Source organism: Streptopelia decaocto (assembly GCF_964273445.1).
Source record: "Streptopelia decaocto genome assembly, chromosome: 9".
NCBI lineage: Eukaryota > Metazoa > Chordata > Aves > Columbiformes > Columbidae > Streptopelia > Streptopelia decaocto.
The window spans coordinates 17,485,437-17,507,328 of NC_138664.1; the positions used below are offsets into that span (position 1 = coordinate 17,485,437).

General features: G+C 44.1%; 2 protein-coding genes across 16 annotated transcripts in view; both read left to right on the top strand.

The window, feature by feature from the left end:
- The window catches only part of LOC309443874 (uncharacterized protein), a 42,207-nt gene extending 40,882 nt beyond the window's left edge, over positions 1-1,325 (top strand). For both annotated transcript variants that reach the window (XM_082061171.1, XM_082061170.1), the window contains one exon: positions 643-1,325. In XM_082061171.1, coding sequence (XP_081917297.1) covers positions 643-1,065 — 423 coding nt within the window. In that variant the 3' untranslated portion in view covers positions 1,066-1,325. The remainder of the gene's footprint in view (positions 1-642) is intronic.
- Positions 1,326-1,490: 165 nt separating this feature from the next.
- TPM1 (tropomyosin 1) lies at positions 1,491-21,108 on the top strand. Of its 14 annotated transcripts, none has more exons than XR_014184868.1 (10): positions 1,495-1,762; positions 2,635-2,760; positions 8,931-9,064; positions 10,265-10,382; positions 10,823-10,893; positions 11,140-11,215; positions 12,329-12,391; positions 12,643-12,712; positions 13,969-14,213; positions 15,490-15,697. XR_014184868.1 is itself a non-coding variant. In XM_082061161.1 (10 exons), the coding sequence occupies exons 1-10, from the start codon at positions 1,649-1,651 to the stop codon at positions 15,491-15,493; spliced, it is 855 nt and encodes a 284-aa protein (XP_081917287.1). In that variant the 5' UTR covers positions 1,495-1,648; the 3' UTR covers positions 15,494-15,697. The 14 variants fall into 14 exon arrangements, 10 of the variants coding, with proteins under 10 accessions (XP_081917288.1, XP_081917287.1, XP_081917295.1 ...); XM_082061161.1 differs by having other exon boundaries at positions 13,969-14,047; XR_014184869.1 differs by lacking the exon at positions 11,140-11,215 and adding an exon at positions 11,696-11,771 and having other exon boundaries at positions 1,501-1,762.
- The last annotated feature ends 784 nt before the right edge of the window (positions 21,109-21,892 follow it).

Genomic DNA, 21,892 nt, shown 5'->3' on the forward strand with positions numbered 1-21,892 from the left:
CTTCCACACTCTCTAGTAGCAATGCACATAAAACCCTGCGCCTGGTTGCAAGCCTCCCTGAACTTTGTATAGTTGGTAGCTGAATTGAGGGTACGGCCTTTCTCAGAGCAGGGGGAAGGTCACACTGTTGGTCTGAACCCACATCAGGGGCTTTATTGCCGAGGCAAGCACAGCGGCCACAGCTGTGGGACATTCCCTCCTGTTGCAAAGTAACATCAGTTGATCCAGTGACAGCACCAGGGTGGAATTTTCTGCTGCAAGTACTGAGCACAGACAAAGAGGCTGCTTAATTTTCTCTTTGTGCAACCCAAATCCTTGTACTTTGCGCACCGTACAAGGGAGCGTGCCTCGCGAGGATGGGGCGTGTTGTGTCTTGCCTGCTGCGCTGATGAGACTGTGAGAGACCCGCCAGAAGCGAAAATAGGTCTCCATTTAATTATATGTTATTTTGCTAATTGTCCCTCTCTCTACTGCCTGTCTCTGGCTGGTGTTGCAGATGGAGGGTGCGAGTTGCCTCTCCAGCCAGTTTCTCTGCCCCAGCTTCTCCGGGCCTCCATCCCTTGGTTACTCCCAGAAGGGCAGCCGACCCGCCACTGTCCCGGTTGATGTGCACTCTAACTCTGCTCTGCTTTTTCCTTTCAGTTCGGTGTTTGCGGCCCTTGCACTGCAGTAACGAGGCACGTCTCCCTGCAGAGCCAGGAGCCCCGGCCAGGTAGGGCAGGGAGGGTGGCAGGCTGGGAAGCACCGGCAGCCGCTGGTTGCTCTGCTCTGCCCGGGGAGGAGGGACGAGCCCTTCTGTGCCCCGATGGTCACCTGCCCGGGGCTTTGGGTCGCACCTCAGCCCCTTCCCCCGCGGTATGGGCGGATTCAGACACTCTGCCCAGCCCTGCCCGCTCCGCCGCGAAGTTTGGGCTGCTCAGCAGAGACGCCCCCTCCTCCTCCCCTGCCTCTGGCTGCCGGCGGGAAGGTCTTAAAACACATTCATTCCCTACGTGCATGCGGTTAACCCCTTCCTGCCCCTCCGGCTGCCTCCCCCCTCAGTTCCCAGTCGCCCTCCTGCTTTAAAACACATCGATTCCCACGGGTGGGGACGGCTGGTGTCACCCAGCCACCCTGCCCGCCCCAGCAGCCTGCGCCGCCGTCTCCTCTGGTCCCCGGGCTCCGGCTTGCTGCTGCTTTTTTTTTTTTTTAGCAGTGAAATGTCCCGTCCTGCCTATTTGGAAATGGGAACAAATTGCTCCCCCGCCTTACCTCGCCCATCGCATCCCATATATAGTCATATCTACGGTCAAATGGCAGGCGGCAGCGAATGGGAGCGCTGAGCCTCCGAAAAAAAGCTGGGGGGAGTGAAAGAGGGAAAGAGGTAGGGACGAACAGAGGAGGGAGGAAAAAAAAGCCCTTTCCAAAAAAGTATTGGATGTCTTGAGGAATGCAGTCAGCCCCCTGGGAACCTACATATCTGTGAGGCGCTGCCTGCCCGCCGCTTGCACTCCGCCGGCGCCCCGTCCCGCACGGATCAGCCCCGCCACCCAGCAGCTCCGCTCCCTTGGGGCCGCAGTGGGTCTCAGACTCGGAACTGTCCCACAGCTTTTCAAGTTTTGCTTTCGGGTGTAGTTCGCGCGGGGACGCGCTCTAGCCCACCGCCACCATGGATGCCATCAAGAAGAAGATGCAGATGCTGAAGCTGGACAAGGAGAATGCCTTGGACAGAGCGGAGCAAGCCGAAGCAGACAAGAAAGCAGCGGAGGAGAGAAGCAAGCAGGTCTGCTCTCAGGGCCTGGGCGCAGCCAGCGCTGGGGCACACGTCTTTTCAGATGACTCTTCTCTCTTTCTTTTTTTTTTTTTCTTTTTCCCCCTCCTCCCCCCTCCACCCCCTTCAGAACTGATAGAACTTTTCTAAGGCACCAGGACAGCCCCTGGCTGGGGGTTTCAGGGGCCCCAGCACTCCAGATAGGAAGCCGCATGGCCTCGGTGCCTTTGTCATCGGGGCACAGCTGGGAGAAGCTGCCTTGAGCACCTCCTTAGCGATGGACAGACGTGCTGTGATTTGGCAAAGGACATTTAAAGCTGTGTTTGCCCCCTCCAGCAGACTTGTCCGATGCCAGCTGCACCCCCCTTCCAGATGTGTGTCACGTTTTCCTGGGCTTCTCCAACCTCCTTCCTTTACACCTGGGGCTTCACTTACTTGAGGGAGGGGGACACATTGGTTGCATGTTTCTGGGAGATCCTGCAGGAGGAGGGAGAGGGATTTCAAAATTTATTTCCCACTTTTCTAAGCCCAGAGAGAAACATATTTGTGCGTTCTATTTCCTCTTGTGCACCTAGTTAGAGGATGACATTGTGCAATTGGAAAAGCAATTGCATGTGACGGAGGATGCAAGGGACCAAGTGCTGGAAGAACTACACAAGTCTGAGGACAGCCTCCTCTCCGCAGAGGAGAATGCTGCCAAGGTATCGTGCCCTTGCCGCAAGCCAAGAGAATCTAACTGTCTCTCCTTCTCTCTCTCTCTCTCTGTCCGTCTGTCCTTTTCTGTCTCTTCTGCACTTGCACTTCTCCCATTGCACGATCACATTGCCTGCTGCACCTTTTCCTGCCTGCCCTCCCCTCTCCGCCACTTTCCACCCATATCACAGCTGGAGGACGAGCTGGTGGCTCTACAAAAGAAGCTGAAGGGCACTGAGGATGAGCTGGACAAATACTCGGAATCCCTTAAAGATGCACAGGAAAAGTTGGAACTGGCTGACAAAAAGGCCACAGATGTAAGTTACCCCCATCCCTTTCACCACCACCCCGGTACCGAAACCACACACTTCCTCTGCGCAGGACAGCCAGGACTCCTGCCAAGGAGCGCTCCAAAGCCTTGCTCAGGGCAGGGTCCGGGCACCTCCTGGGCAGGGAGGTGGGAAACACAGCACTGCCTCCTTGCATGAGGTTTGCACACTGTCAGAGGCATTTGATTGGGTTTCTGCTCACTCGACACATGCTTTTCATGTGGATTTGCCGCTCTAGATGTGAAAGTAAAGGAAGGGTGGATTGTCCATTCACGTGATGGGGAAAAAGGCTCAGGCGGGAACAACACTGTCTTGATAGTGAAGCAGAATTGGAGAGTTAAAAGTAAGTAGATCCAGGAGAGGGAGATCCAGAAGAGCAAGGGCTGCTAGTTCTGCCTTCAAGAGAGCTCTTCCTCAGCATGCGTGCATTAGAAAGGCTGCTAGGTACTAGTTTGGGTCACTTACTGGTCCCTGAGATAACAGATCTTCTCTTAGGGTTCTTTTTCCCCTGGAGATCACTGGAACTGTTTCGCTTGTCAAAGAAAAGCTCAGTCTCATGTGAGAGAAGATTGTCGGGAAGATGATACTTGCTAGGTTAGCAGTTCAGAGGACAGGGATCCTGGGAGCAAGCTGGAGATATATATAGCTCAGCACTTTATATGGTAATAATACAAGGGCTTGTGCCTCTCCCAGGCCCTCATCCCACCCACCTGTCTGCCCCTGACATGTACTTAATGCATTGCATGCTCAGAACCATGCGAGTTCATTGTCTGTGCAGTTAAGGTCCAGATCTCTGTGGTTGCTCTGTGTGATCCAATTCTCTCTGAGTAAATCTCAAATCTCAATTACAGGTTTAGGTGAAACCACAGCATTTCCAAAGCAATGAGTGTCCTTTTCCTATAACTCCACTTTAAAAATTATCCTCAAAGCCATAATAAAAAGAGGAGTTGCCACAAACGAAGCAAGCAAAGTATTTCAGCGGCAGGAAGGATACTTTTTGAATGGGAAATGTTACCAAAACCAACTTTGCATGAAAGACAACATGCTTTTATCTTCTAAAATGAACAAGGGATAAAAAAGTTGTAACTTCATTATGGCAATTAAGTTGTATAGCTTTGAAAGAGAGCTCAAGAACTTAACATAAGCGTGCGTAGGAATGGGAGAGAGGGGTTCTGCGTGTAATGTGGATCAGATGTCTGTTGTCTTCTGTGTATGGCTGCATAGATGAGAGGCAGCTTCCTAGCAGGACGTTTATTTGACTTGTTCAAAGGAACCGCATATAGATCCATGGGAGATATTCCTTATAAGGAAAAGTATGCAGACTATTTGGAAATAGCTCGCCTAGGATGAAGGCAGGAGAAATGCTACTTAGATTTGCTTTTTGAAATTGAAGATCTTCCTAACCAATGCCAATGCCGTTTTCCTTTGCTGGAAAACAGCGTTTGGAAGCTAGTTGAGGCCAATTTTATTTGCAGTCACCCCGCCGGCAAGTGTCTGGCTTGTTTTCATCAAGGTAAAGGCTGTGTTTAATGGTATGCATGGAGTACGTCTGACATGTTAAGGATGTTTCTTTTTTTGGTGAAGTGGAGTATCTTTGAGGCACTGCAGTTGGCCCAGTATTTCCCCTACTAGTTTCAATAGTTCCAAGCCTTAGGAAAAAGGTGGGGGCAGGGGAGGGAGTGCCCACTCCTGGGGTGATTCGCAGGGGGATGAGGAAACCTTCTCACCGGTGTTACCGACTTCGCGAAAGCCGGGCACGTCCCCTGAGCCACCCCTCCGCTCCCCGTGCCTCAGGAGCTGGCAGGGACGGGTTTCTCGGTGTCACTTTATGCCACTCGTACTGGGGCGGCTTAGTGGGGACGGCGGGTCCCGGTCCCGGCAGCCCGCGCTGCGCCGCCAGGGGGCGCTGCTGCCGCCAGCGCGCCCACCTGGCAGCGGCCACCGCCTGCCGGTGTCCCCGGCCCGGCCCGGCCCCGCCGCTGAGCCCTCTCCCGGCCGGCGCCGACTTTCCTCCGGGCCTCGCCCCGGTGCCCGCCCCGGCGGCGCGCCGCTCCCAGCTCGGTGCCGGCAGCCCCGCCCCGGTGCGCGGTGCGCTGCGGCGCGAGGGGACTTCCGGGGCCGGCGGAGGGAGGCTGTGCGGGCCGGGCGAAGCGCGGGTATGGCGGCCATGAGCTCGCTGGAGGCCGTGCGGAGGAAGATCCGGAGCCTGCAGGAGCAGGCGGACGCTGCCGAGGAGCGGGCGGGCCGGCTGCAGCGGGAGGTGGACCAGGAGCGGGCGCTGCGGGAGGAGGTAGGGCCGCCGGGGCCGGCTCGGGGGCCGCGGCCCGGTGGGAGCGGGCGGGGTGTCGAGTTCGGGTCCCGGGTGCGGGTCCCGGGCCGTAGCTGACTCGCTGCTCCCCGGCCGGCGGGTCAGGCGGCCGCTCCTTTTGCCACCATCTGCGACAAGATGGTACCTGCCGGCCGCAGTGCCCGCTCCCCGCCCGCGGGCGGAGGCCGCTGCTCCCGCTGGCAGGCCCGGGCCGCAGGTGCACGTTGGGTCAGTGCGGAGCGGGGCAGAGCGAGCTGCGCTGCCCCGCTGGACCACACCAGGGCTGCGAGCCCATAGCAGAATGTTGAGCTGGAATGAGGTTGAACTTAAGTGAGGCATTTGAGACTCAGTGCTTTGTATTAGGTTTTGAGCAAGCTTTTATTTATTTATTTTTTTCTTTATAAGTGCCAGTTATCTGCTTATCGCATGCAGACGAGTTCAAGTGGGAGGTCAGCGTGCTGGCTGTTGAGGGGTTACACACTTCAGCCTGAACGTGAGATGGCCAGATCTGAGTACTCACAGTATCTGCAAACACCACAACAATGTGATCGTATGGCCGCTGTCAGTGTATGTCTGTAGTACGTTTAGCTTGTCAAAACCCCCTACTGAGGTGTGAAAGGAGCAGTAGGCACAGTTTTAGGCAGAGACAAGATTAGATTTGAAAAGCACAGACTCGCACAGCAGAAAGATGTGGTTATGGGTGGCGGTTACAGCAAAAACCTGATAGGGCTGTTGTTTGCCTTGCCACTGACCTTCGGAAATTCTAGCAGCTGTAACTCGATGTTTCCTGCTATAAAATGTACAGTAAGTGTCCTTTGCAGCAGTTTTAGCGTCTTCAGTGGTTGCATAAAAGTGATATGAAAGAACAGATTGGTTATTCATGTAGCTTATTACAGTATTAAAAATTATTATTATTGGATTTCCTTATAATATGGGGCTTTCTGCACATTCTGGGCAGCAAGTTCAAAGGAAGAGCCTTCTGATTACTTTCAGGTGATCCTCCCAAGGAGCAAAATATAGCTCTTTAGGCTTGTGTAAGTACTGCATTCTTGCAAGTCACTTCAGATATCCATTTGTTTCAGTGAGGGATCGTGTCAGTCATTAACTTGTTTTGTAAGGGCTTCTGACTTTAAAAAATAACCTGTACTCATTTTCTAAGCTTTCTGGAGTAAAGGACAGCAATTTTCTTGCTTTCAGTAACATGTATTGTTCTAAGCAACCTATTAAGGGATTCCCATTAAAATGGAAGCTTTGCTGTTCCTGTTTGTGGCAGAAGGAATAGTGCTGGCAGAGCGATTACCGCTTGCTGGGGAAGTCTTCCCATTAGAGCTCAGCCACATTGCTATAAGGCTTAAGATCCTAAAGGTTAATGTTTATCTCTTCCCTGGAAATGGTTTATGCCGATGATGTGGAATTCTGCAAAGCACATCTGCGTGTTATTAAGGTTTTGCTGGGAGGGGTCATTGCTGGGGTGAGTGAAGGCAGAAAACTGAACTCACAGGCACATGTAGATCTGTGCCTCCTCTGTAGCGCTGTCTGGGTGCAAATGGTTTTTTACTGTCACAGCTGTATTTCTGCATCCTTGAGGAGGGACACTTTGAGAACATTGCAGCGAGCAATCTGGGGTGTGAATCTGACCCTTTCCTTACTGTAATGCTTTACAGGTATAGCACATGACTAGCTAGGATAGGTTTTTTCGTTAGGTTTTGGATTTTTGTTTTTGGGTGCTTTTTTTTTTTTCTTCCTGTGCAACATACAGACACGCAAACAATGAAAAAGCAAAAGCTGCGGCCAGAACATATCACAGCTTACAGCTTTTGATTGTTAAACCAGATTGTTAAAAGTTTAAAGGTTCTGACTAGCAGCCAGTGCCTTAAAAAAGAATTTCTACTGTCCTGAGGGCAGACATCTCAAGGGACAGCCGCATTTTCAGCGTGCATTTTTCCTCCTTCCTCTGGAAAACAGAATCTCTCTTACAACAGTAATAATTAACGCCTGATGGTAACTTATCCATGTCATTGCTCATTGTAAAAATATGCGGTGTATAAGTGCTATGGCAAAAACGCAGAAGGTTATGTTTGTCTGTTAGCTGTGGGAGTGCCCCTTAATGTTGCTGGGGTTTTTTCCTTCCTTGCCATATAAGGAGAGAAGTCCTGCTCTGCAGAAGAATAACTTGGGCCATATAAGGCTGGTTGGTAAACTTTTATTGAGTTACTGGAGCAGGAAGTAAAAATGTGAACTTTAGTCGCCCTGTGTTTTCTAAGCATGTTGTGTGCTCTTATCATGATGAGGAGTCTTGACAGGATAATAATTAACTTGTAACATTACAAATTTCTCAAGGGTAACATTTTAGAAAAGTTGTTTCTCAAATGAGGACGTTCATATTGTTACTGTTTAAACCCAGAAGTCTGATGATACACATATGGAACACTATTTCTTTATTATATACCTAAGAATTTAGTATTTGGGTTAATGTGGTTCTCTAAGGATGTAGTCTCTTCTCCTGGTTCACTGTAAATATGCACTAACGTTCAGATACATATTTGCTTCCCTATTTATGCATTATTTCCAGTCATTCTAGTGGGGCGATGTTTCTGTTATGTAAAACGTTGTTTTACTTGTCTGGTGTGTAAGTTATTCTTATTTGTGTTATGTACAACAGAACTTTAGCTGGTGCAAACTGTATCCAGCTGCTGCTGGTTAGTAAAAGGAACAAATAACAGCTTCGTAAATTTTTAACTAAATAAAAAGTACTAAACTGATACTTTCGGTATCTACTTTTGATAGGGGGTTGGGTTTTTTTGCCTCCCCAACAAGATATCGTAGGAAATTCAGACATGTACTTCCTCATATATAGCAAGATTGTTTTCAGTACTAATTAAGAGGAACTGTTATTCTTGGAAGTAATTAGTTTTCTAGGATAGTGACCTTTTCATATGTATTTTGTATTTATTATCCCTTTGAAAGAAATAAAGTCCAATAATGAGGTTACTACAAGAAGGCTGTTGTAGAAGTTACTCTGCAACTTAAGCAAGTGTAGGTTTGAAAATGTCAGAGGTAGAAGCTTGTAATGATAAGAGGCAGATGAGTTGCAAGTGTTATACTGGAGATTAAGTGGACAGGTGATGCAAGAGAGGTAAATCTGGGGGAAGTTTGAGGATGGCAGTTTTTGGGGAAAAAAAATAGGTGCTCTAAGTGATTGTTGCCTGTACCAGGGCCTGTCCAAGCTGTAGCCTCTGCTGGTGCCACCTTTGTCACCTCTTGCGTTGCTTGCCTGTAAACAAAACTTGTGGATATTCAGGCATTTCTTAAAAGTTCTCATGTTCTCTCTGTCAGCTGTCTCATCGCAAATGCCGATCTAGGTGTATTTTTGCATGTTTACACTGAATCCTTCTTAGGAATCTCAGGGAAACATTGGGAAAATACTTACCAAAATATAGCAAAAGGTCAGAAGTGAAGCATTTGGGTTAACATGGAAGAATCGGGTAATTCGTTTGTGTTCATTTAAAAAAAAAATAAAAAGGTGGGGGAGACTATAATTGGTTAATGTCTGCAAATACAGTAATAGAAAATATTTAGGGAATGATGCATAATTCATGCAGTGCAGTTCTTTCTATTACAAATTGTACATTCCTTAATATATTTCATTAAAAGGAAGTATTTATCACTTTTTCCTTCATTAAACAATAACTTCACAATTCAATGAGGGCACAAACATCTCTGTGTACGGGCTTTTCAGTGGATGAAGTCAGAAATTACTGAAGTGCTGCTACATGGTCCTTGGGATAATCTTGGAGAAGAGGTGATATGTGCCTTATTATGAATTAATTTCTATTCTTCCTGTGCTTAGGCTGAGAGTGAAGTTGCTTCTCTGAACAGACGCATCCAACTGGTTGAGGAAGAGTTGGATCGGGCTCAGGAGCGCTTGGCTACTGCCCTGCAGAAGCTGGAGGAGGCTGAGAAGGCTGCAGATGAGAGTGAAAGGTGGGTGCGGCCACTCTTGAATGGATCGTTAACCCTCGTGACAAAGATTATAATTGCCAGGGTGTGGGTTAGGGAAATAAATTAAACCACTCCTATGTCTCTGAAGATGTGTAATCCACTCTTCTTTTGCCTACGTGGACTTCAGTTACAGCTTGTCTGTAGGGAGGTCCAAAATTCTTGTTCATGTCTCAGTTCTAAAGATAAGATTTAAGTGGGGCAGGGCTTTTGATGTATCTATCCTGCCACGTCCTGGGAAAACTGCTTGGCCCAGCCCACACTTCTTTGTTTGGATGAGAACTTTCTGAGGGTGATTCTTTATTTCATTGTGGGTAGAAAATCTCACCTGGAGAAGAGCAAAGTGCCGGAAGAGGTTTTGCTTCTGTTGGTGAGATTGGTACATAAAAGTGAACAAAGGAGAGAGAGCATGATAATCCCTTCAGATTTACACCAGGGTTTCCAGGAGTACTTGATATAGGTTAGGAATTTGGATTTGTTGGCTTTGGAAGATTCCTCTTCTGCTTCTACAAATAGTGTTTTATATCTATGAGAGTACCTTTTATTGGGAAAGAATTCTACGTATTTTGTGTATGTATTTCTACCTCACTAATGATACAGCCTGTTGACTCACAATGCATTGTGAAATAGTTAAGAGAATGTGGGTCAGACATGCGTGGAAGGAGCAACACACAATGTTTCCTGTTACGAAGGAGTTAAATTTTGCTTTTGCAGAGCACAGAGAGTTTCAGTGCTCTAGGGCTCTGACATGGCAAAACTCACAGGAATCTGGGCCTTAAACATAATGCCTTTCAGTCCTGCTGGAGCTGTAACGTGCCATTTCACAAGGAGTGTAAAAGCACAGATGTCTTTAGTCATCTTGCTAGGTCTTTAGAAGCAAAACCCTTTGTTTAACTTTCTATAAGACCCGTTTTCCTTCAATTTAATCTGAGAAATCATAGTACACCCAAACTGCGGTAAGAGCTAAACAAATTAAATTTTCTTTCTTCCTAAGACATGCTTCTTTCTTTTGAACTTCTGGAGCATGAATGCACAAGACTAGATCTGTGGTGTGAAGAACTGAGTATCCGATGTGCTTTGTTCACTTTAACACATCTGTCTGAAGGTTTCTCTCCAGTAGTAGCAGAGCAGGAGATAAACTGGCAGGCCCTGACCCTTGCATTTCCTGTTTTCCGCATCTTCCAGAGGAATGAAGGTCATTGAAAACAGAGCCCAGAAGGATGAAGAGAAAATGGAAATCCAAGAGATCCAGCTTAAAGAAGCTAAGCACATTGCTGAAGAGGCTGACCGCAAGTATGAAGAGGTCAGTTCTTGAGTGTCATTTAGTCTGTGCCTGTAATCCCTCCTTTTTGTTTGTTTTTCCTTCTCCTTTGCCTTTTAAGTTCAGGAGATCACAAACACCACTGTTTGCAGCTGTGGAAGAAATGGGCACCCAGATACCTCAGAGGACAAGGCAGCAGGAGATGTGTGCTCAGATCTTTACACTAAAATGGTTGAGAGTGTTCCCTGGTCTCTTAGAGAGAAAAATATTTTTAAGCTGCCTTTTGGTGAATGAAAGAGAGGTCTTGAAAAATGTCAGATAACAAAGACTCAAATGAGTAATGAAGATGTCACATAGTCAAAACTCACATGTTGACCAAAAGATGGAAAGAGACCCAGCTCCCTGCTTTTCAAGCTTTAGAAACAAGTGATCTGTGCTGCAGCAACATAATATCTCTGGTTGTCGTTTGCTGTCTCTTACAGGTGGCTCGTAAGCTTGTGATCATTGAGAGTGACCTGGAGCGGGCTGAGGAACGTGCTGAACTATCAGAAAGGTAAGTGATGAGCTTCCCCGAGATGTGTGTGAGGTGCTACAAGACAGCTGTAACAGCATGAAACGTTGGCAGTACACTGTGTGTGCAGCTCCAAGCTATGTTTTGCTTATTTACTCTTAATGGTTGAAATAAATGGTCAGCGCCAAAGTAAATGTGTTCATGTGTGCGTGTGTTTTGTCACTGCATGCTGTACCTGCACACTGATTTTGTGAATGGCTTTTGTGCATTTCATGTGTTCACTAACAGCCAAGTCCGACAGCTGGAAGAACAGTTAAGAATAATGGATCAAACCTTGAAAGCATTAATGGCTGCAGAGGATAAGGTACTGATACTAATAAACAGTTTTTAGGTTTAACTGCAACCCGAGTCTTTCAGCTTCCATAGCTGGTTAGTTCACTCAGTAGTAACAAGTCCTCACTGCGCTCTTTACTCTCTTTGCATCTTGCTTTGGTGGTTTTCTTTGGTCTCTTTGTTTATCCATTTTTACCTTTAAAACCGATTTCTTGTGCAGCCAAAAAGAAGCTGAACTGTCTCATGTGTAAAGGCTATGTAAATATTTCTGTGTAAGCCAAGGGCTGCAGATAATTTCTGTCTGGTCATCACTGCAATGTACGCTTGAAGTGGAATTTGGCATCATAAGAATTGCTTTCAATGTGCGATGGATTCAGCTGCTTTTGAGGCCGTTCTTTTGCTCTGTAATTGTTTTCATTTTTCTCTATCTTTTCCCCCTGTTTTCTCCTGTTTCTTTTGCTTGACTGAATCTTCCATCCGCCCCTTTCCTGCCTTCCTTCCGAAATAACAGCAAATGTGCTGAGCTTGAAGAGGAGTTGAAAACTGTGACCAACAACCTGAAGTCGCTGGAGGCTCAGGCTGAGAAGGTAGGCTAGAGACTTACATGAGAACGTGTCCCTTATGTTGTCACCTGGATTGGCCTGTGGGGTTTTCGCTTTGTGCTGATCACTTTGCAGCATTTCAGCAAGGCCATTGTCAGTAGAAGCACTTGGACTCACTACTCAATTCATATTTGGCTCTTACCAGAATTTAGCATTCCTTCTAGCTTCAAATAGGTCAGTGTTATTTGACCACATGTTCTGTCAAGTAGTCTGACAGGTTTAAGTATTATTTATAGAATGGCACTTAAAAGGGCACTTGTGTGCTAACATTAAGTTTCTCCAAACGCCACTCCTCTTTAAAACTGTAGTACTAGTTTCAACTGATAGTTCCCACTGTACAGCACTGGAATGTAACTCAAGCAAAGTTTGTCTCTGGTACTAAATTGTGTGTTACCGCAGTCTGGTAAGTGGAATTAATCGAGTTACACCCATGTTAATTTATCGTATGCACTTGATCTATTAGAAGAGAGTCTCAAGTGTGGTATGTTTTTGTTTATTTAGAATACCTGGTCTAATATTGATGATCCTCTTTCTAATTACAGTACTCACAGAAAGAAGACAAATACGAAGAGGAGATTAAAGTCCTGACTGACAAACTGAAGGAGGTAAAATTAGAGCTGTTCTTACAGATCTCCCAATGCAACTTTGATTCTTCTGATATAGACACTACTTGCTCTAAGGACAAACACGTCATTTGGGAGACAGTTTAGTGTCAAACGTGTCTCCTAAAAATTAGTATCGCTTTATTATTTGCTTTCTCTCATTGTGATTTTTTCCTCATTGGAATTGTTGCTCCTCTGTTCTTAAGTCCTATGTGTGTGTTTCCTAAAATAGTCCATATTTGTCTCGACTTCAGGCTGAGACCCGTGCTGAATTTGCTGAGAGGTCAGTAACCAAGCTGGAGAAGAGCATCGATGACCTAGAAGGTATGGGGGTTTTCTTTTTCTCACTTACTATGGAAATAGAGATCTTTTATTCTTCTGTCGTGGTGGGTGGTTTTTTTCAGTACCCAATTCTACTCACCTGACTTGTCCTGCTTATATAAATGGGTATGCCTAAAGAGTAAAATAGGCAAAATGTTTTCCAATTGAAAGGTATTGACAACAGAAGTGCTTCAGGCGAACAGTGTTTTGCTCTTGCCTGATCCTTTTTCTCTCATGTTCTCAAAACTCCTTTCATTCTTTTTCTTTAAGGTATATAAATGTATAGGGTAATTCATTAAGTTACAAGTATTTTTTTCTTACTAAAAAGCTGATGAAGCTTTTATGTTACGCTTGTAATAATTAGGAATGTAGCAAGCTAACCTAATTTATTACTGTGATAAGTGTGGGTCAGGGCAGGTGTTTTGTGACACAGGCCAGTTGCTGTTTTTCAGTAAAGCTAATGGGTTGTGTACATAATACGAAGGACAGCTTACTGAACTTCAGAGGGTTTGTTTTCAGGTTTTGATAAATCTTTCAGAACTCCAGTAGTGTAGTAAAAAGTGCTTTCTCCCTCCAGAGAAGATAATTCAGTAGTGCTTTTTAATGAAAACTTATGTGGAGTTCATTTAGATGCGTTACACCAAGTCTAGGATTTTAAGAAGCTTGGTTGCTTGGCATGGCAGGCTGACTTCTGCAGAAAGGGTATGAAATGCCTAGGTAGCTGCTGAAAATTTATGATCACTGATTCAGGAAGGAAACAGAAAGATAAGTGTTTAGAAGGAACAAAAGTTGCTGCAAGAAAGTGAGTTTATGCCATCACACAAACCAAAGTGGTTTTAAAAAAAAAAAAAAAAGTGGTAGAAAACAAACGGTAGCATCCTTGAGCCCCTTTTTTTGATCTTCTCTCCCTAGCCCCTGAGTGCTCTCCTAATGTGTGTTAAAACAAAAGTCCAGGGCAGCAAAACATGGATTTTGCTTCCTGCGTACACTTTCTTTCCTTAGTTTTTTCTATCACAGGTTTTCCGACTGGCAGTGCAATTAATGAACTTGTCGCATAAAACTCTTCACTTGACTTTTTTTTATTCTTCTCTAATTTTGTAAATTTTGTTTTGTTTTGTCTGTCGCAACGCCTCTTTCTGTGCACTCTTCCCCTTTCCTGCGGCTTCTGGATGGTATTCCCTGCCACCGCCTTCACCTTCCACCCCATGATCACGCTCCATTTCCTTGCACGCCTCTGCCATCCCTCGGGTGAACGGTAGATGAGCTCTATGCTCAGAAACTGAAGTACAAAGCCATCAGCGAGGAGCTGGACCACGCTCTCAACGATATGACTTCCATGTAAATGTCTTCCCAGCTTGTGCCTGCACCTGCTTCCCTGCCCTCATTGATTGCGCAGTTCCGGCCTTGTGAAATTATACTCCCTCTGTAGTGCAAGACGCATTCCTTTAGTGAGACTAGGTGTACAAAATACCATGAACAATTTCTTTACCGTGGCAGAGTGTGGGTGAGTGTTGTGCTGAGCCTGGTAAATACTCATGGTGATTTTGTAAGCTGCCTGATAAGCCAGTGTTTACCCTTTCATTCTGTATCTGCGATCCCTGTGTCTTGTGGCTGCCGTTTGTTTGTAGCTCTGCATTTGTCCTTTCAGTTCACCTCTGCTCAAGTATTTTTTACCAGGCCCATCATGTTCAGTTCACTGAAGAAAATTGCCATGGTATATGTTGCATTCTGAGTGTATTCTTCTGCTGTTACAGTTTTTCCCTGGCAAAGTTACTACAAAAGTTTTGAAGAAATTTATATTTAGCTGTATTCTCTGTTAACGACAGCGGAAAGTGTTTATCTGAACTTCCTTGACTGGCTCTGAAAATTTCAGCTGTTATCACTAAATAACAAGTGTGGAAATCGATTTAAAATACTTTGTCATTTAAACTCATGAAAGTGACAATTGAATTGTAGGTTGCTTCGGCATATTTTATGGAGGGTAGTAGTAATTGAGTTTGCATATACCAAACACTTTAGTCATAAGGAAAAAAATAAAGAGTGTATTAGGCAGCAGGAAAGCAGGAGAGTGATGTTGTCAGGTGTGACTAGTCCCTGCAGTGTTTGACACAAACTGGCTGTCAACCTGAAATTCTGAACAGAGGTTGGCTCTGCTAATCCACCTTCCCATGCTCATACCTTTCACTTGCATGAACCTTCTGCAGTTGACGTGGGAAAGAGGAAGAGTTGTGGCTCTCAGGCGCTTATGAGGTGCGATGTTTACTCCCAGCATCTCTTTTGGGAAGCTCGCATGCTTTCAGCAAGGCATAAGCTTTGCTCAGAGCTTGAAATGTATTTTGTGTGCACCCATATCTTTAATGCTTTTTCTTTACTGCCTTTCATCTCTATATCTGTTCATTACTTCCCTCTCCCAACTTTTTAGTAAAGGTCTAATGTTGTCTGCTTTGTGTGCTTTGTTTTTGTTCTGTTTTTAATTCCCCTGCCCCAACATACGCGTTTGCTCAGTAGCTGATCAAGCAGGTGGATTTCTTTTTTCTTCCTCTATGTACAGAGATTACAGTATTCCTTCAATTTGGGATATTTCTAAATGGAAAACAGGCTTTAAAATGTATTCTACTGGTACATGAGGACGTTACTGTAGCATTCCAGTCCCAGCATGGTGTGTTTTTCTAGTAGCTGTCTTGGCATGCTGGACTCTGCTGTGCTGTTGCTGCTCTTTTGGAAGCCTTTACTGCACCTTTTTTATTTCCTACCTTATCTCACTTTTTCTTTCCATGCAGATAATTTTCTTTGCTTCACTTCTCCAAAGACATCTTCATCGGGTTGGATAAAACATCTTTCCAAGCTTTGGATGTTTCATGGGTTATTTGTCCTGTCTTCTAGCTTACTTGACTATTCCTCTAGCACCTGTCTCAGAACATGCTCTCTTTGTGCTCTGCTGTACAGAAACTCTACATCTCTCAATGTAAAATAAACATCCCAGCTGTATGCCTTTTGCTATTCCCTTGCCTATTATTTATTTAAATAACTTTCAGTTATTAATAAAAGTTGCTTTTTTTGCCATTAGGGATTTAAATTTTTTGGTGTTTCCTTTTTTTTTTTTTTTCTTTTATTTTTGCCAAGACTTTTACCTGAGTGTTGACAATGCAAAGCCAGTGACAGCGGAGTCTGTGGGATGAGAATACTACTCTTCATATTTTGGGGTCAAAACTGACCAGTTGTGATCTTAATCTTTCTCAACATCTGTTGCAGATAAAATGACAAATAGATGTAATGGGGAATTTTTTCAGCTGTTACTGTTAGGCCAAAATCTGCAAGGACATTACTTCCTCGGGGTCACTTGGTCGTGGGAGCATTGCTGAGAGAGCAGCTAAGTCCTTGATGCCAAATTTTTCACTTTAAAGTCTGAAATTTTCTCATAGCTTGATGCTGAAGACTTCCTGTCTTTCTGTAAATGTTTGTTCGTTAACTTAAATATTTGAGACAGATTTAAAGGGGCAATATAAAAAACTTAAAATTCTTTTTTCACCCAAAAGTAGTCCTTTTAAGTGTCTTGCAAAAAAAGTGTTCCCCTCTTTCACACCTCGATTACTCAGTACAGACGTTGCTTGCTAACTATTTCTTCATGTTGTGTGGTGGTTTTTGTTTTGTTTTCCAATGTGCTTCTCCTGAGTGACACGCTCAGAAGCTCAGCAAGGAGATTTCAGTAGCTTTCCACTCTTGTGCTTGGCTTTCAGACTTGTGAGTTTGAATTGCAGACTCATGACAAATGTTTCAGAATTGGAGTGGGAAAACTCATCATTGCACTAGTAATGAAATTATTCTGCTGCAAAGCGGAATATACAGATTTCAGGTTTGAAAGCTTAAATATTGGTTTTCGGCTGATTTGGCAGTGCCTGATTAAGGACGAAACATTAAATACTGACATCTTGCTTTTTTGAAGTGTTCCTTGCAACTAGAGAGTTTATTGCATTATTTTAACTTCATTTTCTTCACAATGAAATAAGTTGTTTTGCAGTTCACATTAAAGTGAATCTGTTTAAACCGGATTGATTTCTGTTTGTGCCCAGCACTGTATGTATTACTGAAGTTCCTAAGTCACAACAGCTAAACAAACTCATCGTGGCGTAGCTGGTTTAGTTGTTAGCTTGTAGAATAAGCTTCTTTGTGAACTTCAGTAGTGCAGTCTAGCCTAGATACAGCCCCCACCCCAAAACCTGTTTTCCAAATCAAGTTTGCAAATGGATGCATGGTTTTCCCCCTGCCATTCTCAGGTAGCTCTGTCTGATCCCGGTTCTTTATCCCATGACACATATGCTAATGTTATTGACTGTGGGGAGAAGGTAAAGTACAGGATGTGTATCCGCAGTCACAGGTCACACAGATAGTAAAGTTCATTAACTTAACTACTCATCAGTTGAGCTACAGCAAGTACATTTATACACTGTGTGTATTGCAACTGAAAGTAAAATGTTTAGGGTGAAGACTAACCAGACATAATGGGATGAGCATTCGTAAAAGGGCTGAAGTTACATGGTTAACTTCACAAATGCAGGTTATGGGGAATGGGGTCAGCTCTCATTTATGTCATGTTGTACATGCCACAAGGTCTGTGTGTGGCTGGTGGTGTCTGGTTGGCAGGAGTGGCTGGCTCTTGTGTCTCACATGCCTGGGCTCTGCTGGGCTCAGGCTGAGCCTCACTGGGCCTGCACCAGAGCCCGAACTTGCAGCTTGGCGTAAGGTGGCTGCATACAGAGCCAGCCCTTGGCTCTACCTCTGTGGTAAATCACACTTGACAGGTTGCCTGAGGGTAATCAAGGGCTGACTGGACATTCCGTAAATGCTTTCTGTGCTTTACCTGGGGTATTTAGTCTCATTTTGGATGTTGAGAAATACTGTCAATCTCTGCCTCAATTAAAGAGAGGAGTTTTCTGTGATGAAGGAAAGCATCAAGTTCTTAGTTAAAATTGTTGTCGTGTGTGAATAACAACTAAATGCACTTTGCCAAATGTAGTGAAATTTTAGCTGCTTTGAGGGTTCAATTTTTTTTCCACGTATATGCGACATTATCCTGATGAAAGAGAGAAGACCCAGTTGTCACTGGTCTGGGATCAGAGCTCAGTTTAACTGAGCTGGCTGCTGGATCCTGGGCTGCGGGGCGCTCTGAGGAGTTGCACCCACCGCACAAGCTGTCCTGCAGAGCCGCTCGCTGCACGGCTTGGCCGCTGCCGTGCCCAGAGCCCGCAGGGGAGCAGGGTTTCTGTTTAGGAAGCTTGTGGAAAAGGATGAGAAACAGTCATTTCCTGTAGGGGAACAGGCTGGGATCAAGAGGTCAGCAGTGCAGTTTGAACTAGCCTATTTAGAAGAATATGGACAATGTGAGAAAACAAGCGAGTCAAAACCCATCGTGGAAGGTTCTTTCACTTTGCAGAACAACTTTAACTAAATGCGCTGTTACAACATGGCTGTGGGTGTTCTCTTTGACCGTGAACTGTGCGTTTGCTGTATTTGAGCAACACAGGTTTTCGTGCTTCTGTTTCATTTTCACTGGATGTTTGGTTTAGTTTTCTTACAAAGTACAACTGGAAAATTTAAAGGTCTCGAAGTATGTTGGTACCAGTAACAGAAATATGTTTCTCTACCAAAAATACAATTTCAGCTGTCAGATTCCCCAGGAAAGGAGTATATGCTGAGTCAGACCTAGTGCTATCTGGCTCCCAGCATCTCCTGCCCTTACTTACCCTGGTTGTGATGCAGTTGCTTTCCCTCCCTCACCACATCTGAAATAGTTTACAAAGAAAAATGGCACTCATAAAACAAATCCTCCACACGCTATACGTAAAAATTAAAGTAGGACTTGGTTCTTCCGGGAATATTGCTGCAGTTCTTCCATCTGCTTCCACTTACCTGTCTCCCAGCTGTTCCTGCAACAGGACTCTTAGCCAGTTCTTCATAGGTTATAATAGCTGTTCCTTGGAGTAGCTGTTTGATTTCTAGAGTTCTAGAAACAAAGGTAAAACATTTCTCCGTGTGTTACTGAACTGTCTGTGGTGTGACCAGTTTCTTTATTAACTCTTACTTAACTGTTTTCTCTGTCTAATCTGTCTTCATTCTACTTCTTTTTTTCCCTTCTAACCTGCTTGCTGCCTGTACAGACCAACTCTACCAGCAACTTGAGCAAAACAGTCGCCTAACTAATGAACTAAAGCTGGCATTGAATGAGGATTAAACTTTAGTGTGACTATGTTGTTAACTTGTTTAAAAACTGCTTCTTCCAAATTTCCTTAAGAATGAATCGGTAAATGTAGAAATAAGCAAGAAACCTAGAAATTGATTTTTTTTCAGGCTGTTGATTCTGTGGTAAATTAATGGATTAAATTCTCAGTTTCTGTTGGAAAAATATGAAAATGCTTCTTCTGGATGAGGCTTTTTGTTTTCTGTACGCATACCTCCTTTGGAGGAGCAGTCAGCCCTTTGGCTGTGCAGTAGCTCCTTCCACGTCAGTAAACAGCTGCAGCATTTGGCTGACAGTATCCGAACAGTGAACAGCCTGCCTTGTAGCGAGATGCTCAATTCACCTGACTTTGTGAATTGGCCCCGAGATTTTTGCTAGAACGTGGACAAGAGAAGAATGTTCACCAGGATTCATATTTTCGTATTTCAAACCCAACATAACGGATACTTGGAGCTGTTTTGTTATCCGGAGACTTAAATGCAATAATTTTGCATTACTGTGAATTTGGCTTGTATTTAACTTAAAATAAATTTAAAAACAAACAAACAAACAAAACCCTGGGAACGAGAGCTCCATCTGAAAATATCCAGTCAGTTTAAAGGTATGCTTGCTTTGAAGTTGCTATTACTGGATGATTCTGGTAGGATGCTGCTCTAGAACATTGTGCTCATGTATTGTATCTAATAAGTGGGTTAAATGACCTATGAAAGTGTGCATGCAACATAAAGCTACTAACTTTTATTTATTTATTTTCTAGAAGAAATAAATTTCTTAAAGGTCACTTCACTAAAGAAGAGATTAGTTTTAATTTTTTTGTTCTTTGCAAGTTCTGAGTTACGTGAAACTTAAAGTATGGATCTGCAAACCACTTAATTATTTTCTTCATTGTCCTACTTTAAAAAAGAAAAAAAAAGCCATTCACCATCCCACATTCTATAAGCAAAGAGCTTCCAGAACATGCAAGAATTACGTCTCTGTTGGCAGTGCATTTTCTTAATAAATGCAGCTGTAAACAGTTCTAAACTTGCATTACTTGCCATTTGTTTTATTAATTTGAAATTCTCTCCGGTTGTGTTGTCTGGGGACGTTGGTATTTATGAGCATGCACATTTAACTTTCTAAACCCTGCGATAGAAATGATGATTGCATGCCTTCGTGTTGTGCGAATCCGGGCCTCCAAAGAACTGCTATTCATGTTTTAATTTTCTAATCCCACAACAGAGAAAGTGGCGCATGCCAAAGAAGAAAACCTTAGTATGCATCAGATGCTGGATCAAACTTTACTGGAGTTAAACAACATGTGAAAATCTTCTTAGCAGCAACCACATTATTTGTTTTATTATTTTTACACCTGCTTGCCGTGAAACCCCATAAGTACGTCTTTATTTTAGTTTCACCACAGTCACAGGAACATCTGCTAAATTATCAGGCAGGGGTCAGGGAAACACCGAAATGGGCAAGCCATATGCGGGTTAAGCTACATTACATTATGGTTTAGATGTGCCATTTCCCAACCAAAAATGTTACCTACACTTTGTAGAGAGTTCAGCAATTCAGTGTGCTTAGTCTTTTGAAGAATCCTGGCTGTGGCAGAAAGCGTCTCACCTCAAGTGCCAACTACCATTTTTAACAAGAGGAATGTTTCACATTCAAGAGAGATCAGGTGGAAATGGTGCTATTTTGAACAAAAGGTTCTGAAGGCTTTTGTTTTGATATCAGACAAGTCAGGAGTTGTCCAGCACAGTAATTTATTTTTATCAGGATTTTATTGATCTGTGAGGATTTGGATGTTCTGTGCCTTCTGTTTCAACAAAATGAAGGTGTGTAAGCAACAGAGAAAAGCGAAGGCTTCTGAAGGGTTTAAATTGTGTTCTTGCAACTCAACACTGAAGTGTAGGTCAGCATTTCACCTTGAGTATTCATTCGGTTGTATTTTTCATGTTGAAATGAAAGATTCAATAAATTCAGGAGAAAACATAAAATTGGAAGAGATTGTTTTAAAATGTATTTTATTTGTGTGGATTTTGGGGAGGGGGAGGAATTTATAGACTGATATTCGCCTCACTTTTTTCACACTTTCTTTGAGCAGTTTTAAAAGTATACCTGTATGTAAACATTGTATAATGATATGGAATAAAATGCACATTTTAGGACATTTTTTAAATTTTGTTCTCTTGTGATTTGTTTTTCATCACATCAGCTTTCTGTGTATTGCTGTGTAAAATACGCACGTGTGCACTGTCTCTCATTGGGATTCGCTGTTGATACATTGACTTTCGGTCTCTTCTGTGCTGTTGGGCTAATAAAAATGCAGTGAAATGCAGTGGTTTGGACTGATGTGGGTCTGCAGCTGCCAAGAGGGGCTCTTTGAGGGCCACATTGCAGGAGTCTGTCCTTGTTGTTCACTTGTATCCCCAGATGGGTGCAGAATGCAGCTGTTCCCTTCCAAAATTATTAATTTTTGACCAAAATTGTTTTCAGTAAGATCATTGCAGAACTCCCATAGACTTCTGTAGGAAATGAGCCCTAAAGGCCAAGCTCTTACAAACACTACTATGTATTGTACATCTTGTTAATATGTGTCAATTTACTTCAATACAGTGATAAAACTTCCAAAATGATGTGTCAGGTTCATGAGAGAGCCTTTCACCTGGCTTTTCACTACTGGTTGCTAATTTCTACATGTGTAGGTATCTTTATTTTAATTATAAGGTCCGTCAATGAGCAACTTCAGAACTTCAGAAATAATTCTTACTCCTTTTTCTGTAGTATATTGCTGGAAGCTGATGCTGTCCATCCTTCTAGCAGCAAGGAGCTCGCAGAGAGACAGGTATAGATAACCTTCCAGATCAGCAAAGAATCTCCATTAGTGGTTCCCTAGCAAGCCACTGAAAACAAGTGACTTCCTCAGCAGCTGGTGTAGTGCTGAAAGGGTAAAGTAATACATA

Coding starts and splice junctions, on each gene's coding strand:
- TPM1 (XM_082061164.1), top strand. CDS start 4,931: ATGGCGGCCATGAGCTCGCTGGAGGCCGTGCGGAGGAAGATCCGGAGC. Junction 10,894..11,139: donor CGTGCTGAACTATCAGAAAG/GTAAGTGATGAG, acceptor GTTCACTAACAG/CCAAGTCCGACAGCTGGAAG. Junction 12,713..15,489: donor GAGCATCGATGACCTAGAAG/GTATGGGGGTTT, acceptor CTTTCCATGCAG/ATAATTTTCTTTGCTTCACT.